We start from the raw sequence: 14,171 nt of genomic DNA, 5'->3' as shown, positions 1-14,171 counted from the left end.
ATGTATATATATATATATATATATATATATATATATATATATATATATATATATATATATATATATATATATATGTATATGTATATATGTATATGTATATGTATATGTATATGTGTATATGTATATGTATATGTATATATGTGTATGTGTATGTGTATGTGTATGTGTATATGTATATATATATGGGGGCTTATGAGGGTTAAGGTCCATTTTTCATTTGAGACATGTTTTTTATTTTACATTTTATATCCAATCTCAGCTAAAATTGCTCAGACCTTTTCTTAGCTTGATCAAAAAGCACAAGCTATGAATTGTATTGGGAATTGTTTAATACACTTGTCCAAACTTGCCTTGTGTTAATTTAAAAAGAAACACATTTTCACATGATCTTACATAAAAAGCTACAGGGAGGCGTGGGGTTTGTGTAGTGGGAAAACCCATCGGAACAAAAATCTAAAGATTTTGAAACTAATTTGAAGTTCATGAACCCACCCTGCTTTGCCCCCGGCTTCCATGTGATTAGCCAAGGTTACATCGTTGGACCAGACATCAAACTGCCACTTCCTTAATCCCAGCACCCCACAGTGGACTCGCCCGCTGTGGATACCAACGCGCATGTTGACGTTAACACCAGTGACTTCCCTCACCAACCTAAATCACGGACAGAAAAAGACAAACAATCTGTTACAGTATTTATTATTATTTACATAAGGGATAGTTCAAGCAAAAAGGAAAATTATTTTGCATCTGAACTCCTTAATCATGCCTCTTGTAATGCAAAAAGAGATCAATTGTATATCCACTGAAAAAAAAACACCCCACCTACTTGAAAAACTGCTAAGGTGGCATAGTAATCTGTGTAAAACACCTTTTCACTTAGCACACCAACATATTAACACCGCACAATCTGAACCTCGCAAACAAACCATCAAACTCCTTTGAACACTGAGGGCGACAGGCAAGTCTGTGGAAAAATGATTTCTTCCTGTGTGATGGAGCGCTGGGGCCGTTGGCTGCAGCTCAGAGGAAAACAGACATGTGCTCGCTGGAGCATAACAAGAGTCCCTACCAAACCTGCCTTTATAAACAACCACTCAGAGTTCTCTAATGTTAAATAACTCACTTAAGGGACCCTCTGACCCTTTGAACCTTTGTCCTGTCTAGCCTGATACTCATTCCTTCTTGAAAATGGCAGCAGGAGAAGGTGCTTAACCTTCAGAATATGTCAGTCATCAGCATCAGGAGGTAAAACTAGGTATAACATGATTTTTATATTCTTATAAAAAATTTTTTTTAAACTATATACAGTTTAAAGGTGCAATGAGGGACCTTTAGCGGCATCTAGTGGTGAGACTGTGAATTGCAACCTACGGCTTAGTCCACAGCTCACCCCTCCTTTTCAAAACGCATATGGTACCGCCACAGGACAAACACCTCATCGTCTGAGACAACATAGTAACAAAGCATGATCTATAGATCAGTTTGTCCGTCTAAGCCTACTGTAGAAACATGACGCTGACTTCATGTAAGGAGACCCGCGGTGTATGTAGATAAAAATTTCTGATTCTAAGGTGATAAAAACAATACAGTTCAATTTGCAGGTTCAATACACCAACGATAATATAGTTATGTATATTATATTGCATTTCTGTCAAAAGATCCTTTCCTAAATGAATCTTTATTTTTGTATACAATATGGCCACCGTAGCATACAGATGCAATCTCACCAAGTGATAAGAACTTTCAAAAGTCTTGCTGTTCATCTTGATTACCAAAAGGCACTGTTATACTCACGAGATGGCTTCGATCATGTCAACACCCATCTCTACGCAGCAGTGGGCATGGTCGGCACGAGCCTCGGGCAACCCAGATACGCAGTAGTAGCAGTCACCCAAGATCTTAATGCGTAGACAGTGATTCTCCTGCAGACACACAGCACAGACAGAATGACTTGTGCAGGATTAAATGAGAAATACGATCAACTATAAATATTAGAGGTGCACCGATAAATTGGCCAATAATCAGTATCAGCCTGCAAAAAAATTATTTTAAGTATTTTTGTCTTGTTTTCAGTACAAATATCAAAAAATTCTTAAATCAAGATGTATTTGATAAGCAAGATTACTTAAGAAAATAAGTCTATTTTTTGTGCTTTAAAGGATAAGTCAAATTTCCTAAAGGAATAGTTCGGAAAAAAATGATATTAAACCCATGATTTACTCACCCCCAAGCTGTCCGAGATGCATATGTCCATCGTTTTTCAGACAAACACATTTTCAGATATTTTAGAAAATGTTTTAGATCTTTCAGTTGATTAAATGTGAAGTTACGGGGTCCACGCCCTTCAAGTCCAAAAAATGTGCGTCCATCCTTCACAAAACAAATCCAAACGGCTCCAGGATGATAAACAAAGGTCTTCTGAGGGTAATCCGCGCGGTGTTGTTGTAGAAATATCCATATTTAAAACTTTATTAACGTATATAAATACCTTCCGGTAGCGCCGCCATCTTAGACTCCTCTGTATTCAGGAGAGAGTATTAGCGTAGTGTACGCACTTTTCTTAGTGACGTATGACAAATTCGGAGGGCGGGGGCACAGAGCAGCAGCAGAGAAACCTCTGTACGCTGCGTAAAGCTCTGATCTTGAATGCGGATGCGACTAAGATGGCGGCGCTACCGTAAGGTAGTTATTTTCGTTAATAAAGTTTTAAATGTGGATATTTCTACAACAACACCGTGCGGATTACCCTCAGAAGACCTTTGTTTATCACCCTGGAGCTGTTTGGATATAATTTGTGAAGGATGGACGCACTTTTTTGGACTTGAAGGACGTGGACCCCGTAACTTCACATTTAATTAACTGAAAGATCTAAAACATTTTCTAAAGTAACTGAAAATGTGTTTCTCTGAAAAACCGATGGACATATACAACTCGGACAGCTTGGGGGTGAGCAAATCATGGGTTTAATATAATTTTTGGCCGAACTATCAAAATCCAGATAATTTACTCACCACCATGTCATCCAAAATGTTGATGTCTTTCTTTGTTCAGTCGAGAAGAAATTATGTTTTTTGAGGAAAACATTCCAGGATTTTTCTCATTTTAATGGACCCCAACACCCCCAACAGTTTTAATGCAGTTTAAAATTGCAGTTTCAAAGAACTCTAAACGATCTCAAACGAGGCATAAGGGTCTTATCTAGCGAAACGATTGTCATTTTTGGTAAGAGAAATTTAAATATGCACTTTTAAACCACAACTTCTCGTCTGCCTCCGTTCGTGTGACACGCCAGCACGACCTCACGTAATGCGTCATCACGTCAAGAGGTCACGGATGACGTATGCGAAACTACACCCCAGTGTTTACAAGCGTGGACAAGAGGACCGTTTCGATGTTGTATGTGGAATGATACTAATTAATGTCTCTGTGTCAGTTTATTGTTTAAAATGGTTCGCAAATGTGCATTTCATATAGGTAACACGTCACCTTTCGACGTCATTATGCAATTACATAAGGTTGCGCTGGCTCGTCACACAGTCAGCCGGAGGAAGAAGAGAAGTTGTGGTTTAAAAGTGCACATTTTTTATTTTTCTTGCCAAAAATGACAATCATTTCGCTAGATAAGACCCTTATGCCTCGTTTGAGGTCGTTTAGAGTCCTTTGAAACTGCATTAAAACTATTAAGTGTTGGGGTCCATTAAAGTCCATTAAAATGAAAAAAATCCTGGATGTTCTCCTCAAAAAACATAATTTCTTCTCGACTGAACAAAGAAAGACATCAACATTTTGGATGACATGGTGGTGAGTAAATTATCTGGATTTTTTTAAAGAAAATGGACTAATCCTTTAAGCACAAAAAAGAGACTTATTTTCTTAGGTCATTTTGCTCATCAAGAAAATAAATTTGCTCTAAATTGAAATATTTATATTTCTTATGAAATTGTGTAATTAATTATCATTAATTTAAATGAAAGTATGAAATATAAAACCACCAAACTATCGGTATCGGCAAACATCACTCCCAATAAGTTATCTTATCATTAGTAGTAGAAATGTACTGTTGCATTTGGTGCATCTTTGTATAAAGCACTATATAAATATTGTATTTTTTGCATAGTTTTTATTAAAACTATATTTTGCTTGTATTGGAATTATTTGGCTGTTTTATTTGAGCTTTACATTCTTTATGTCACATAATTGGCATGAGACGTTAGATAGCCCGTATGAGGAATGCACCACATTTATACTCTTAATCAAATTACATCAACACCACAAACTGCAAATGTTTTATCCTTTTAAGGGTGTTAATTTTTGTAGGTTTTTAAATGATTTATGATATGGAAACAACTATAAACCAAACTGTTCCCAAGCGGTTTAAAAAGGTTAGATTTTAATCTCTGTCTGCACTGTATTTTTAAGTAATAAGCTCGGTATTTAGTTTTCAAGTCAAAAATGTAACCCAAATTGTCATGATATTTTGCTTGGAAAACATGAGTAGTCTGAATAGCCAGAACTAATCTGTGTGAAGGCTGGGTAAAAGCATATAAACAGAAAGTCCATTAGAACCGATCTGTAACAGGGCTAATGGATTTCAAAGAGGCAGTTTGATATTAGGCAATTTCCATAAATATAGCAAACATTGGCATTACGGGGTACAAGTCCAATGTTTGTTTCTGAGAACTATTAGAAGTATATAATTTCATTTTTTATATTTTACAAACGTCACTGTTGACATTTGTCAACCCTGTTACTCATGATCACCAAAGAAAAAAATAACAGTTTTGCAACCCATTTTGTTTGATAAATGACATAATAATAATAATAATTATAATAATGCTTAAGTTACTATATTATTATGGCCTTAGTATAAACAAATTTTTGCTGATTTAAATTTTAAGTACAATCAAATTGGCTTACTACTACTCTGAATAAAAGCTGGTTGCCTTAAAATTTTGAGTTAATTCAACTTAAAAATAGTACTGACATAACAATTTACACAACTTTGTGTTAACTAATATGTTTAGGTTGAATTAACTCTTAATTTTAAGGCATCAAGTAACTTAGTTTTTTTTTTGTTGAATCAAAAAATCTTTTTAACAGAGTACTAATTTTTAATTCTTTAATGTTTTAACATGACTTCAACTCAAACATTATCAAAATAAGTCAACATTTTTTTTATAAGTTACAACAACTAGTCACGACTTAAAAGACTAACGGGTGACATCATGCGTTGCTGAACTGAATTGTTGATCCGTCGGCATTGTGTCACTGCTTGAGTCAGAAGTTGAACAATTTTCAACTTTACAAGCGCCAATGCGTGTGTCAGCCAATCATATCGCCTTATGCAAATAACATAGTGCAAAGCAAGCCAATTACGTTTATGCAAGACTGGAGAACAGAGAGAGGAGCATGTGCTGTGGCCATTGTGATTGGCTGTTGGCCACCCTTCATACACGCCTTCCATCAAGCGTTAACGCTTAAGCCCCGTGTGAATGTACCATAAGTTGAAATGACTTGTAAAATATTTGTACAGTGTAGAGGTTGACTCTTAACTTAACGGGTTTAAGTTTTATTCGTATAATTTTTTTATTGCGGAAATCGCCATCAAGTGTTGTTAACTGAAGTACTATTGGGAGCTTATATAATAAGTGATCAAAACAAAAGCGCATGAACCAGCAGAGAGCCAAGCAGGATGCCTCAGGCAGGGCACAGGACTCATCGCAGCAAGCCTGGGTCTCATGACAGCCACCTGAGTGTCAATCCAGCACAGTCTTTATTTAACCCGCAGCCTACACAACGACCTCTTTGTTGTCGCTTCCCAGGGCGGAAGTGCGCGTGCAAACGCTAATTTTTTGCCCAAAGGTTTTGAGAAATGGGCAAACATTTGAACACACAGCAGATGGTGTTCGTTTGGGGGGCATCTCTCTACACTAGCAGAGGACGTGTACACACGAATAGCGACTTGACCATGATGAGATACTGTCCCTGGTGGAGATAACAAGCAGATAACCGGGCTGGAAATCACGGTGCAAACACTCATCCAACACGAAGGAGGGAATGTTTGTTGAATGTCTCAGCAGTTGTATGAGTGGGATGCAAGTGGAATTAATATCATACCGTCTTAGCTTGCCAATGTATTTTACTAATAAAAGATGTTTGGCAAAGGCCTTCATGGGATGCTAATATGCAAATACTTACGGCAGCAAGTTTGTCAAATCGTGCAAAGAGCTCGTTGAGGGTCATCACTAACTCCTGGGCAGTACACTGGGAAGCCAGACTGGTGAAGCCCTCAATGTCAGCAAAGAGAATACTGCAGAGAGAGAGAGAGAGAGAGAGAGAGAGAGAGAGAGAGAGAGAGAGAGAGAGAGAGAGAGAGAGAGAGAGAGAGAGAGAGAGAGAGAGAGAGAGAGAGAGAGAGAGAGAGAGAGAGAGAGAGAGAGAGAGAGATATGCTTTCTTTTGTATCACATATCATCTATCATAATATACAGAATATTTATGATAAAATGTACAACTTGTAAAAGTCATTTTGGATTGAATCAAATGCATAAATGTAAATAAAGTTGAATGTGCACCTGTACCTCAACTAGTAGAGCATTGCATTCAATTCAATACAGAGGTTGTTCGATTGCCAGGGAATACAAACACTGATGAAAAATATATATACCATGAATCCACTGTAATTCACTTTAGATAAAAGCACCTACCAAATGCATAAATGTAAATTTATTCAAACCCCCTTACTGTTTATTGTTCAGGATAAACAGGGCTTGATCTAATAATATATTTTATCACCACAAACAATAGTTTTACATTTAAAAAAATTGCCCATTTAACTCTTTCCCCACCAGCATTTAAAAAAAAAAGTTGCCAGCCAGCGCCAGCATTTTTTTATATTTTTCACAAAAGTTTAAAGCCTTCCAGAAAATGTTCTTCCTTAAATATAAACATACAATACATTGTACAAAAAACACGTTTCATCCTACCTTCATCAGTGCTCTTTTTAATCACCTCTCAAATACGAGTAGGTTTCTTCAAAAATACACAATTTTGAGCAAAAAGCTGAGATAATTGTATTTTTGTGAAGGACTTTTGTTAGAGATCAGATTCAGAGCGATCCACAAAACATACACAGAATTCCTCCAGATTTTACAAGTTGGGTAAGAGCACCACCTGGTGGATAATACCGGAAATACGGTTTGCCGGAAAAACTCGTCATTAGCAGGAAAGCGTTTTCTCTTAAAGGGACACTCCACTTTTTTTGAAAATATGCTCATTTTCCAGCTTCCCTAGAGTTAAACATTTGATTCTTACCATTTTGGAATCCATTCAGACGATCACCGGGTCTGGCGGTACCACTTTTAGCATATAGCACAATCCATTGAATCTGATTAGACCATTAGCATCACGCTCAAAAATAACCAAAGAGTTTTGATATTTTTCCAATTTAAAACTTGACTCTTCTGTAGTCACATTGTGTACTAAGACTGACAGAAAATTAAAAGTTGTGCTTTTCTAGGCAGATATGGCTAGGAACTATACTCTCATTCTGGCGTAATAATTAAGGACTTTGCTGCCGTAACATGACTGCAGCAGGTGCAATGATATTACGCAGTGCCCGAAAATAGTCCAACTTTTAATTTTCCGTCAGTCTTACACAATGTAACTACAGATGAGTCAAGTTTTAAAAAGGAAAAATATTGAAACTCTTTGGTTATTTTTGAGCGCGATGCTAATGGTCTAATCAGATTCAATGGATTGTGCTAAGCTATGCTAAAAGTGGTAGCGCCAATCCCGGAAATCGGCTGAATGGATTCTAAAACGGTAAGAATCAAATGTTTAACTCTAGGGGAGCTGGAAAACTAGCATATTTAAAAAAAAAAAGTGTCCCTTTGATTGACAAGCTAACTTGTCAATGTTGGAAAAGAGTTAAATAGATTTACTGCTACATTCATTGAGTAGCTTGTGCTGCAGTTAGTTTGCGAAACTACAAGACACTCGTAACTTAAAGTAGCTACCGCAACCAAATAAAAACTTCCTTGCACTATACTGTAAGTCATTATGGTTTAAAAAACATCTACCAAATGAAAAACCTCATGGAAAAATGAGGTCATCCTCACTAAGCATCCTGTTGCTCATTCACCTAAACTGCACGGTTGCCACGGTAACCCAGCTGACAATTCAAACCATCAGCCACCTTTTCATTTTAATTGGCTATTTGAAAGGCAGACTTTACATAGACACAATATCGGCTAAGTATTGTGATCCCCGCGTTACAGCTCCATTACCATGCCAATGGCACCAGAGACAGGTTTGGACAGGAGTGTGTGATCTCTGCAGCAATAGATGACATTCACATTAGCAGAATGCTGTGTCTACAGAGACAAAATAGTGAAGTGCAGTATTCCCCATCAAAGCCCAGTTATAGATATGGATATTTGTGCACCTGAAACTATAGACAAAACAAAACTTTATAGGCTGTTATGCCTTTTCCTATCTTGTAAAGCTTTCACTGGAGCTGGTTAAACGCTCAGTGGAAAGACAACAAAACTCTGACTAAAGCCCAATACAAGGGTTAGCGTGGTCTCTCAGTTTGGACTCAATAATCCTGTATCAAAGACGATGTTCCCATGAAGTCAAAATTTGTTTTTGACTCTAGTATGACTATGTTAGCCTTAAGGTTATCTATGAACTACTGTGCAAAATGTGCATTTAAAAGATTTGACCATTTAAAACATAAAGTCTCTCACTTCTGTCAATACAGATCAATCATTTGGATGACATCACTCTGCACTTCAGCTACTCATCAGATTCCAGGTTGTGAGGTAAACTAAACTCTTTTGGCTAAAGAATAACCATTTAAAATGAGGAAACTCTTACATCCAAATGATGCATTTCTTATTACAACATGTTACGTGTTCAATAAAAAAAAAAAAATGACATGAAAGTAATTATGCAAAAATCGACAAATCGAATACTAATATTTATTGTAGTGTTTCATTCATTGCACATTTAAAATTATTCAAATTTAGCATGCAAAACAAAACGTTTGCAAAACTATTTATCGCCATTGCCCACAGACTTCTGCGACTCTGCTCGCTTCCTGTAATCACATCACTACTAGAGCAAGCTCCTGGCGTTTTCCGCCAAAGTTCAATTTTTTTAACTCGTGCGTTTTCCTGTGGCTGTTCGAGCACATTCAACCCATAGACTGCAGTTCAATCTATTGTTTTATTTCCGCTGTCATCATAGGTAACATGAAATAAAAATATGTTTCCACACACCAAACTTATACGACGCTGGCGCATCCTCCAACTGCGGGCAGACTTCCTTTTCTCTCCCACTTATACTCCAAACCAGTGACCTCTTCTTTCGCGCGAAAGGGAAAAACGCTATCGGTTCGGATTTTTTCATGGACCGTGCCTCCCCTAGTTGGAAGGACGAAGGGTTTATAAGAAACCAACATTTTTTGTGGTTTCATCCCCACATAAAATATTTTTGTGAGAACAAGTTGGATGAGCCATGCTGCTTTGAAATGGTCCATATGTGTCTGCGATGGTGGGCTTTGCATCATTAAACTTAATTATAAAAAAGGTTCAATCTCCCCATATCATTCTGACATGTGCAATTTAGCATAGCAGAGTCCAGAAATCTCTCCAAGAATGAATATAGGGTTTAGTGTGCTGTATAGAGTACATATTAAAATCAAACTTTGATGCTCCTAATCTCATAATCTACTGTATATGTCTTGTTTTAGGATAAACTATTCTTTTAAAATCTCTAGACATCAAACAGCATGCAAACACCACTAAGGCTACATTTAACCCTGCCATTAAATACACAACACTAAAACCCCTTATATTAGTCATAGATTACAGGTCTTCATGTAGCTGATGGACCTATTAGTGTTAGTTGCTAAATATAAAACCTTAAATAAAAGGCCTCCCCCTGGGTGGGTGGATAAAAGTTATTTGATTCTGAAAGAGCGAGAGAGTGTAGTTCTCAAAGGGCAGGCGTGGAGCTGTCTGGGCTACAAAAAGCATATCAGGCGGATCTTTAAAGCTCATTTAACCGTTAGCTCGGAGTGACTCATCAGCCGCCCGGACCAAACATGTCGCTGCATTGTGGTGCGATGGCAGGGTTGCTTTTAAAAGGGAATCCAAACACATTATGGCCTCAGGAGCATTTCTGCTGGCTATAATAAACACACTCTAGGACCTTTACTTGGCGCTAATAATCTAGAGCTTTTAAGCGTGTAAACATGACGCACACCAAGAAAAGAAATCCTGTCTTTCCCTAATGGAAAACCTATCTACATCATCAGCACTATGGAGACCATCTTAAAATAGTTGTGGTGGCCCATTACACGTTAAAGCTGCAATATGTAACATTTGCCTCTTTATCGCCATCTCTGTTTGAAATGTAAAATAGCAGGTTACTTCTTACGTTTGTTAAAGAGCACCAATGGTCCGAATTACGATTTTACATTTCCTTTGGGGTTTGTACCTTTTGCATATCATTAACATGTACTAATACACACTTACACACTGAAGTAAAAATGACGCGAGTTATCGTCTCCCACGTAAATCTCTTTTCTTAGACTACAACAAACACACGGATTGTAGCCAACAGGTTACTTCCTGGGATTAGTGATGTAGAGAAGACCCACATTATCATAATCCCCCCCCCCCCCTTCGGACTCACAGCCTGTACAGTAGGTTAACTCCTGGCAACATTGCATTGTGTGCAAATTTTTCAAACATTGTAAGAAGCATCACATTTCCGGCTGACAGAGGTATTCAAACCACTCACAACATACAGATTAGCTGGCCAATCAGGGTCCAATGCTTTTCAAAACCGTGTGTTTAAGGAAGAGATAAAATCTGGCACTACAAAAATGTACGGTATGTGGAAAATAATGTGTTTTTTAACCATCAACCATGCAAACACATTGTATCATACCAAATACACAAAATAATGTTGTTTTTTAGCAATGAAATAGGTGCTCTTTAAGAAGCAACTGTGAAATCTGACCTAATCTGATCATTTTTATTAGCTCACTGTTGGAATCTGATTTTTGCTTATTTTTACCCAAGTTACAGAAAGTTACAGACTGCAGCTTTAAATTGATCATAAAAATCACAACCCTTATCAGATTCAAGAGTGAAATCTGAGATTTAATCTCTCTTTTATGAAAACGAAGCAAATTTATTCATGACTCATCTTTACTCATCAAATGTTCACGAGAACACGCACAACCGGCACAACGTCATAGAATTAGGCCCACTTTTGGGGTAAAACAAACTAGACTTGTCATTGACTTCCATACAAAATAGCTGAACAAAGCAACGTTCATACAAGGGGCGGTGACGAAATTTACTCTCAAGTTCCCGGATGTGCCAGTAGTCTGTATATAAATGGCAAAAAAAACACATTTACCAAACCTCATGATGAATACCGTACTGTATATATATTTGTACTTATTACATGGTTCATTGGAATGCTTGATTCTGATTGGCCAGTGCAACATTTGCAGGTTTTTATTACGATTAAAACTAATTAAAATAATTTTGAAAATAAAAATTAAATATAAATATTTTTAAAAATAATGACATTATATTTACAAATTATTAAACCAAATTGCACGTTTGTGACATTTGCCTTACCTAAGGATGTCACGATTTCGATTTTAAATCAAAATCAATTGAAATTAAGTCACACCCTTGAACTTTGAATAAAAAAATGGAATCGTCGATGCTGCCACGCCCCCATGTCACGTCCGGTCGGCTTGCCAAGTGGGGAAAAAAACACGCGTTGAGTGCTGCGAATCAACCTCCTCTAACTTAGTTAACTACAGCCAGTCAAAAAAAGCATGGCAGATGCAGGAGACACCATGCGAGCTGCTCTTTACATGGGAAACAAAAAAAACAGCAAGTGCCTCCCGCCTTCATCTGAACTCAATCAGAACACACACGCGTCCACAGCAGAATGGCATTTGTGCCAGGACCGGTCGTTTCTCTGAACTGAGATCTGTATAAGTTTCGCAACAACTTATTTCAGTTGCTTAAGAGTTATGAAAACAGCATTTAAACATGACTTATTGGGGTATAGTCTCACAATCTCTTCTGACGGTAATAAAAGCGCGTTTTTAAGGTGCAAAGTACTGACAGGAATGTTCATCTGACAGGAAGTTTTGTTTTATCAGGTATGTGCGTGTACCATATTTTTCCACTGGCAGCACGACTAATAAGGCAGGGCATCTCCGGGTTCAAGGTCAGATTTTATATTTCGTAAAAAGTCTAAAAATGGCATAGCATTATTTTGCTTTAAAAAAACAAAACAGAGAATCGAACTGAATCATAACCTTAGAATCGAAAATGTAATCGAAACAAGAATTTGGAGAATCGTGACAATCGTCTCATCTTAAAAATCCTTCACGGCATGAGGTCTACATTCTTTAAAAATTTCAAATGAATATTTTTTAAAGTTCCTTACCTTACTTAGTAGGTAAATACCCACGTAATAAGCGGGATAATGTACAGGCAGACAGTTGTTATTGTGAAATAAGCCTCCACTTCGAGTCGGGTCCTGATCACAGTGTCTGGGCTTATTTCTGCAATAACATCCGGCTGTCTCTACATTATTACTTACATAATATGGAAGAAATTATTGATGACGGGCCGGTGAATTATTCGAAAATAACGCACCACCAAGGTGGTAATGCGGTATGATGCAAAGCGGAAAATTTAAAGATTAAAAGATTTTTAAAGATAAACATTTCAGTCAAGTGTTTTTTAACAATATATGGTTGCATTTTTTGGCTACAAAAACAATTGTTGCCATTGTCAATATAATGACTTTGTGGTGACAGCGATCCTAAAGGTCAAATGTAGCTTCCCTTTCCGCAGGCTATATTACCTCAGGAACCAGGATAGCTTAAAGTAATCTCACAGTGTTGACAGGAAAATTTAAGAAAATGCCCGGAAGTAAATTGGAGTGTGTGGCTGTAGTCTGATGAGAGGAAAAAAGCCCAGAAAGGAATGTTATACAAAGTCACACTTCCTGCTTATATAACATGACCCTTTAAATCTTTCACAAGTCACCACTCCGTCTGTATCACAGTAGCTGCTGGAGAGCTCTATCCTCCAGACCCCTCACCCCGGAACCACTGCTTTCCATCAACCCATCGGCTGAACCTCTGTAACACGTGCCAAAAACACATCGTATACCATTGTATGCGCTTACACCATCTACACTTGACTTTTACTTAGTCTACATATATGACTGCTTTTTTCCACTGATCTAACTGTAATTATTAAATTGTGAATTTCACCCAACACTGCTCTCTGTACACAGTTGTAAAACCTTATCAGCTCATTATTCATGTACTAATGCTTTACGTACCTGGTGCTGCACCAGATTAACTCATCTGCCTTTTTTACCGCCAGAACTCCCAGACTCCTCTTCCCACAACTGTGTGGGTTTCCTTCAAGAGCAAAAATGTTATATAACCATCCTCAGCAATTAAACCAGTGGGTCGTCCAGTAACAGACCTATCAATATTCCACTTAGCGATATGACAAGCAAAGCATATCACTTGGCCCAACACTTAAACTGTTCCACTGACCATGAGCCCTGTTTGCTGGGAGCTTTACCGGAGAAGGAATAAAGGCAGACTCTCAACTATGAACAAACCCATGGCTCAGTTAATCAAAGGCCAACAGGTAACCATTTAATGGATTTCACACACCAAAAAAATGTCTGCAAGCACCGATCTAGATTTAGTCAATTTCGTAGGGTTACCATGCAAAGGTTTTTCTCAATCACATTTATCAGACTGCTACAAATCAGTACTTCCAATGGAAAACTGCTGACTTGGTACACCACACATATTTTCATACCAGAGTCTTTGTTTTTGGAACCTGGTGTGTTTTCTCCCTTGGTTTGGTTCAGTTTGCTTGAACAAGATGCTCTCGGCCAAATTGAAAATGAACTTGTGGTGAGAAAGCAACCCAACCCACTGTGCAGTTCACACGTGCCGCAAAAGTGAGCAGTTATGTGTCTGAAACTGGCTAATGTAGCATCTATTTACATATATATCTATGGTCTGAGGTGGTGTGAAAGGATGGAGGTGGGGACTAATTCACATTTTCATATCTATGGTCCGATCTG

The 14,171-nt window shown here is 37.6% G+C and overlaps 2 protein-coding genes across 3 annotated transcripts in view; both read right to left on the bottom strand.

The window, feature by feature from the left end:
* adcy5 (adenylate cyclase 5) overlaps nucleotides 1-14,171 on the bottom strand; it is a 124,951-nt gene that overhangs the window by 48,188 nt on the left and 62,592 nt on the right. For both annotated transcript variants that reach the window (XM_065251989.1, XM_065251990.1), the window contains exons 5-7: nucleotides 6,199-6,310; nucleotides 1,795-1,922; nucleotides 493-651 (exon numbers count right to left, since the gene is read on the bottom strand). In XM_065251989.1, the coding sequence (XP_065108061.1) occupies nucleotides 493-651; nucleotides 1,795-1,922; nucleotides 6,199-6,310 (399 nt within the window). The remainder of the gene's footprint in view (nucleotides 1-492; nucleotides 652-1,794; nucleotides 1,923-6,198; nucleotides 6,311-14,171) is intronic.
* The window catches only part of hspbap1 (hspb associated protein 1), a 464,289-nt gene that overhangs the window by 430,133 nt on the left and 19,985 nt on the right, over nucleotides 1-14,171 (bottom strand). The gene's annotated exons all lie outside the window — the stretch shown is intronic.

Source organism: Paramisgurnus dabryanus, chromosome 15, assembly GCF_030506205.2.
Source record: "Paramisgurnus dabryanus chromosome 15, PD_genome_1.1, whole genome shotgun sequence".
In the NCBI taxonomy this organism is placed as follows: Eukaryota; Metazoa; Chordata; class Actinopteri; order Cypriniformes; family Cobitidae; genus Paramisgurnus; species Paramisgurnus dabryanus.
The sequence above is the reverse complement of the archived record's forward strand: the minus strand, read 5'-3'. Positions and strand labels throughout refer to the sequence as shown.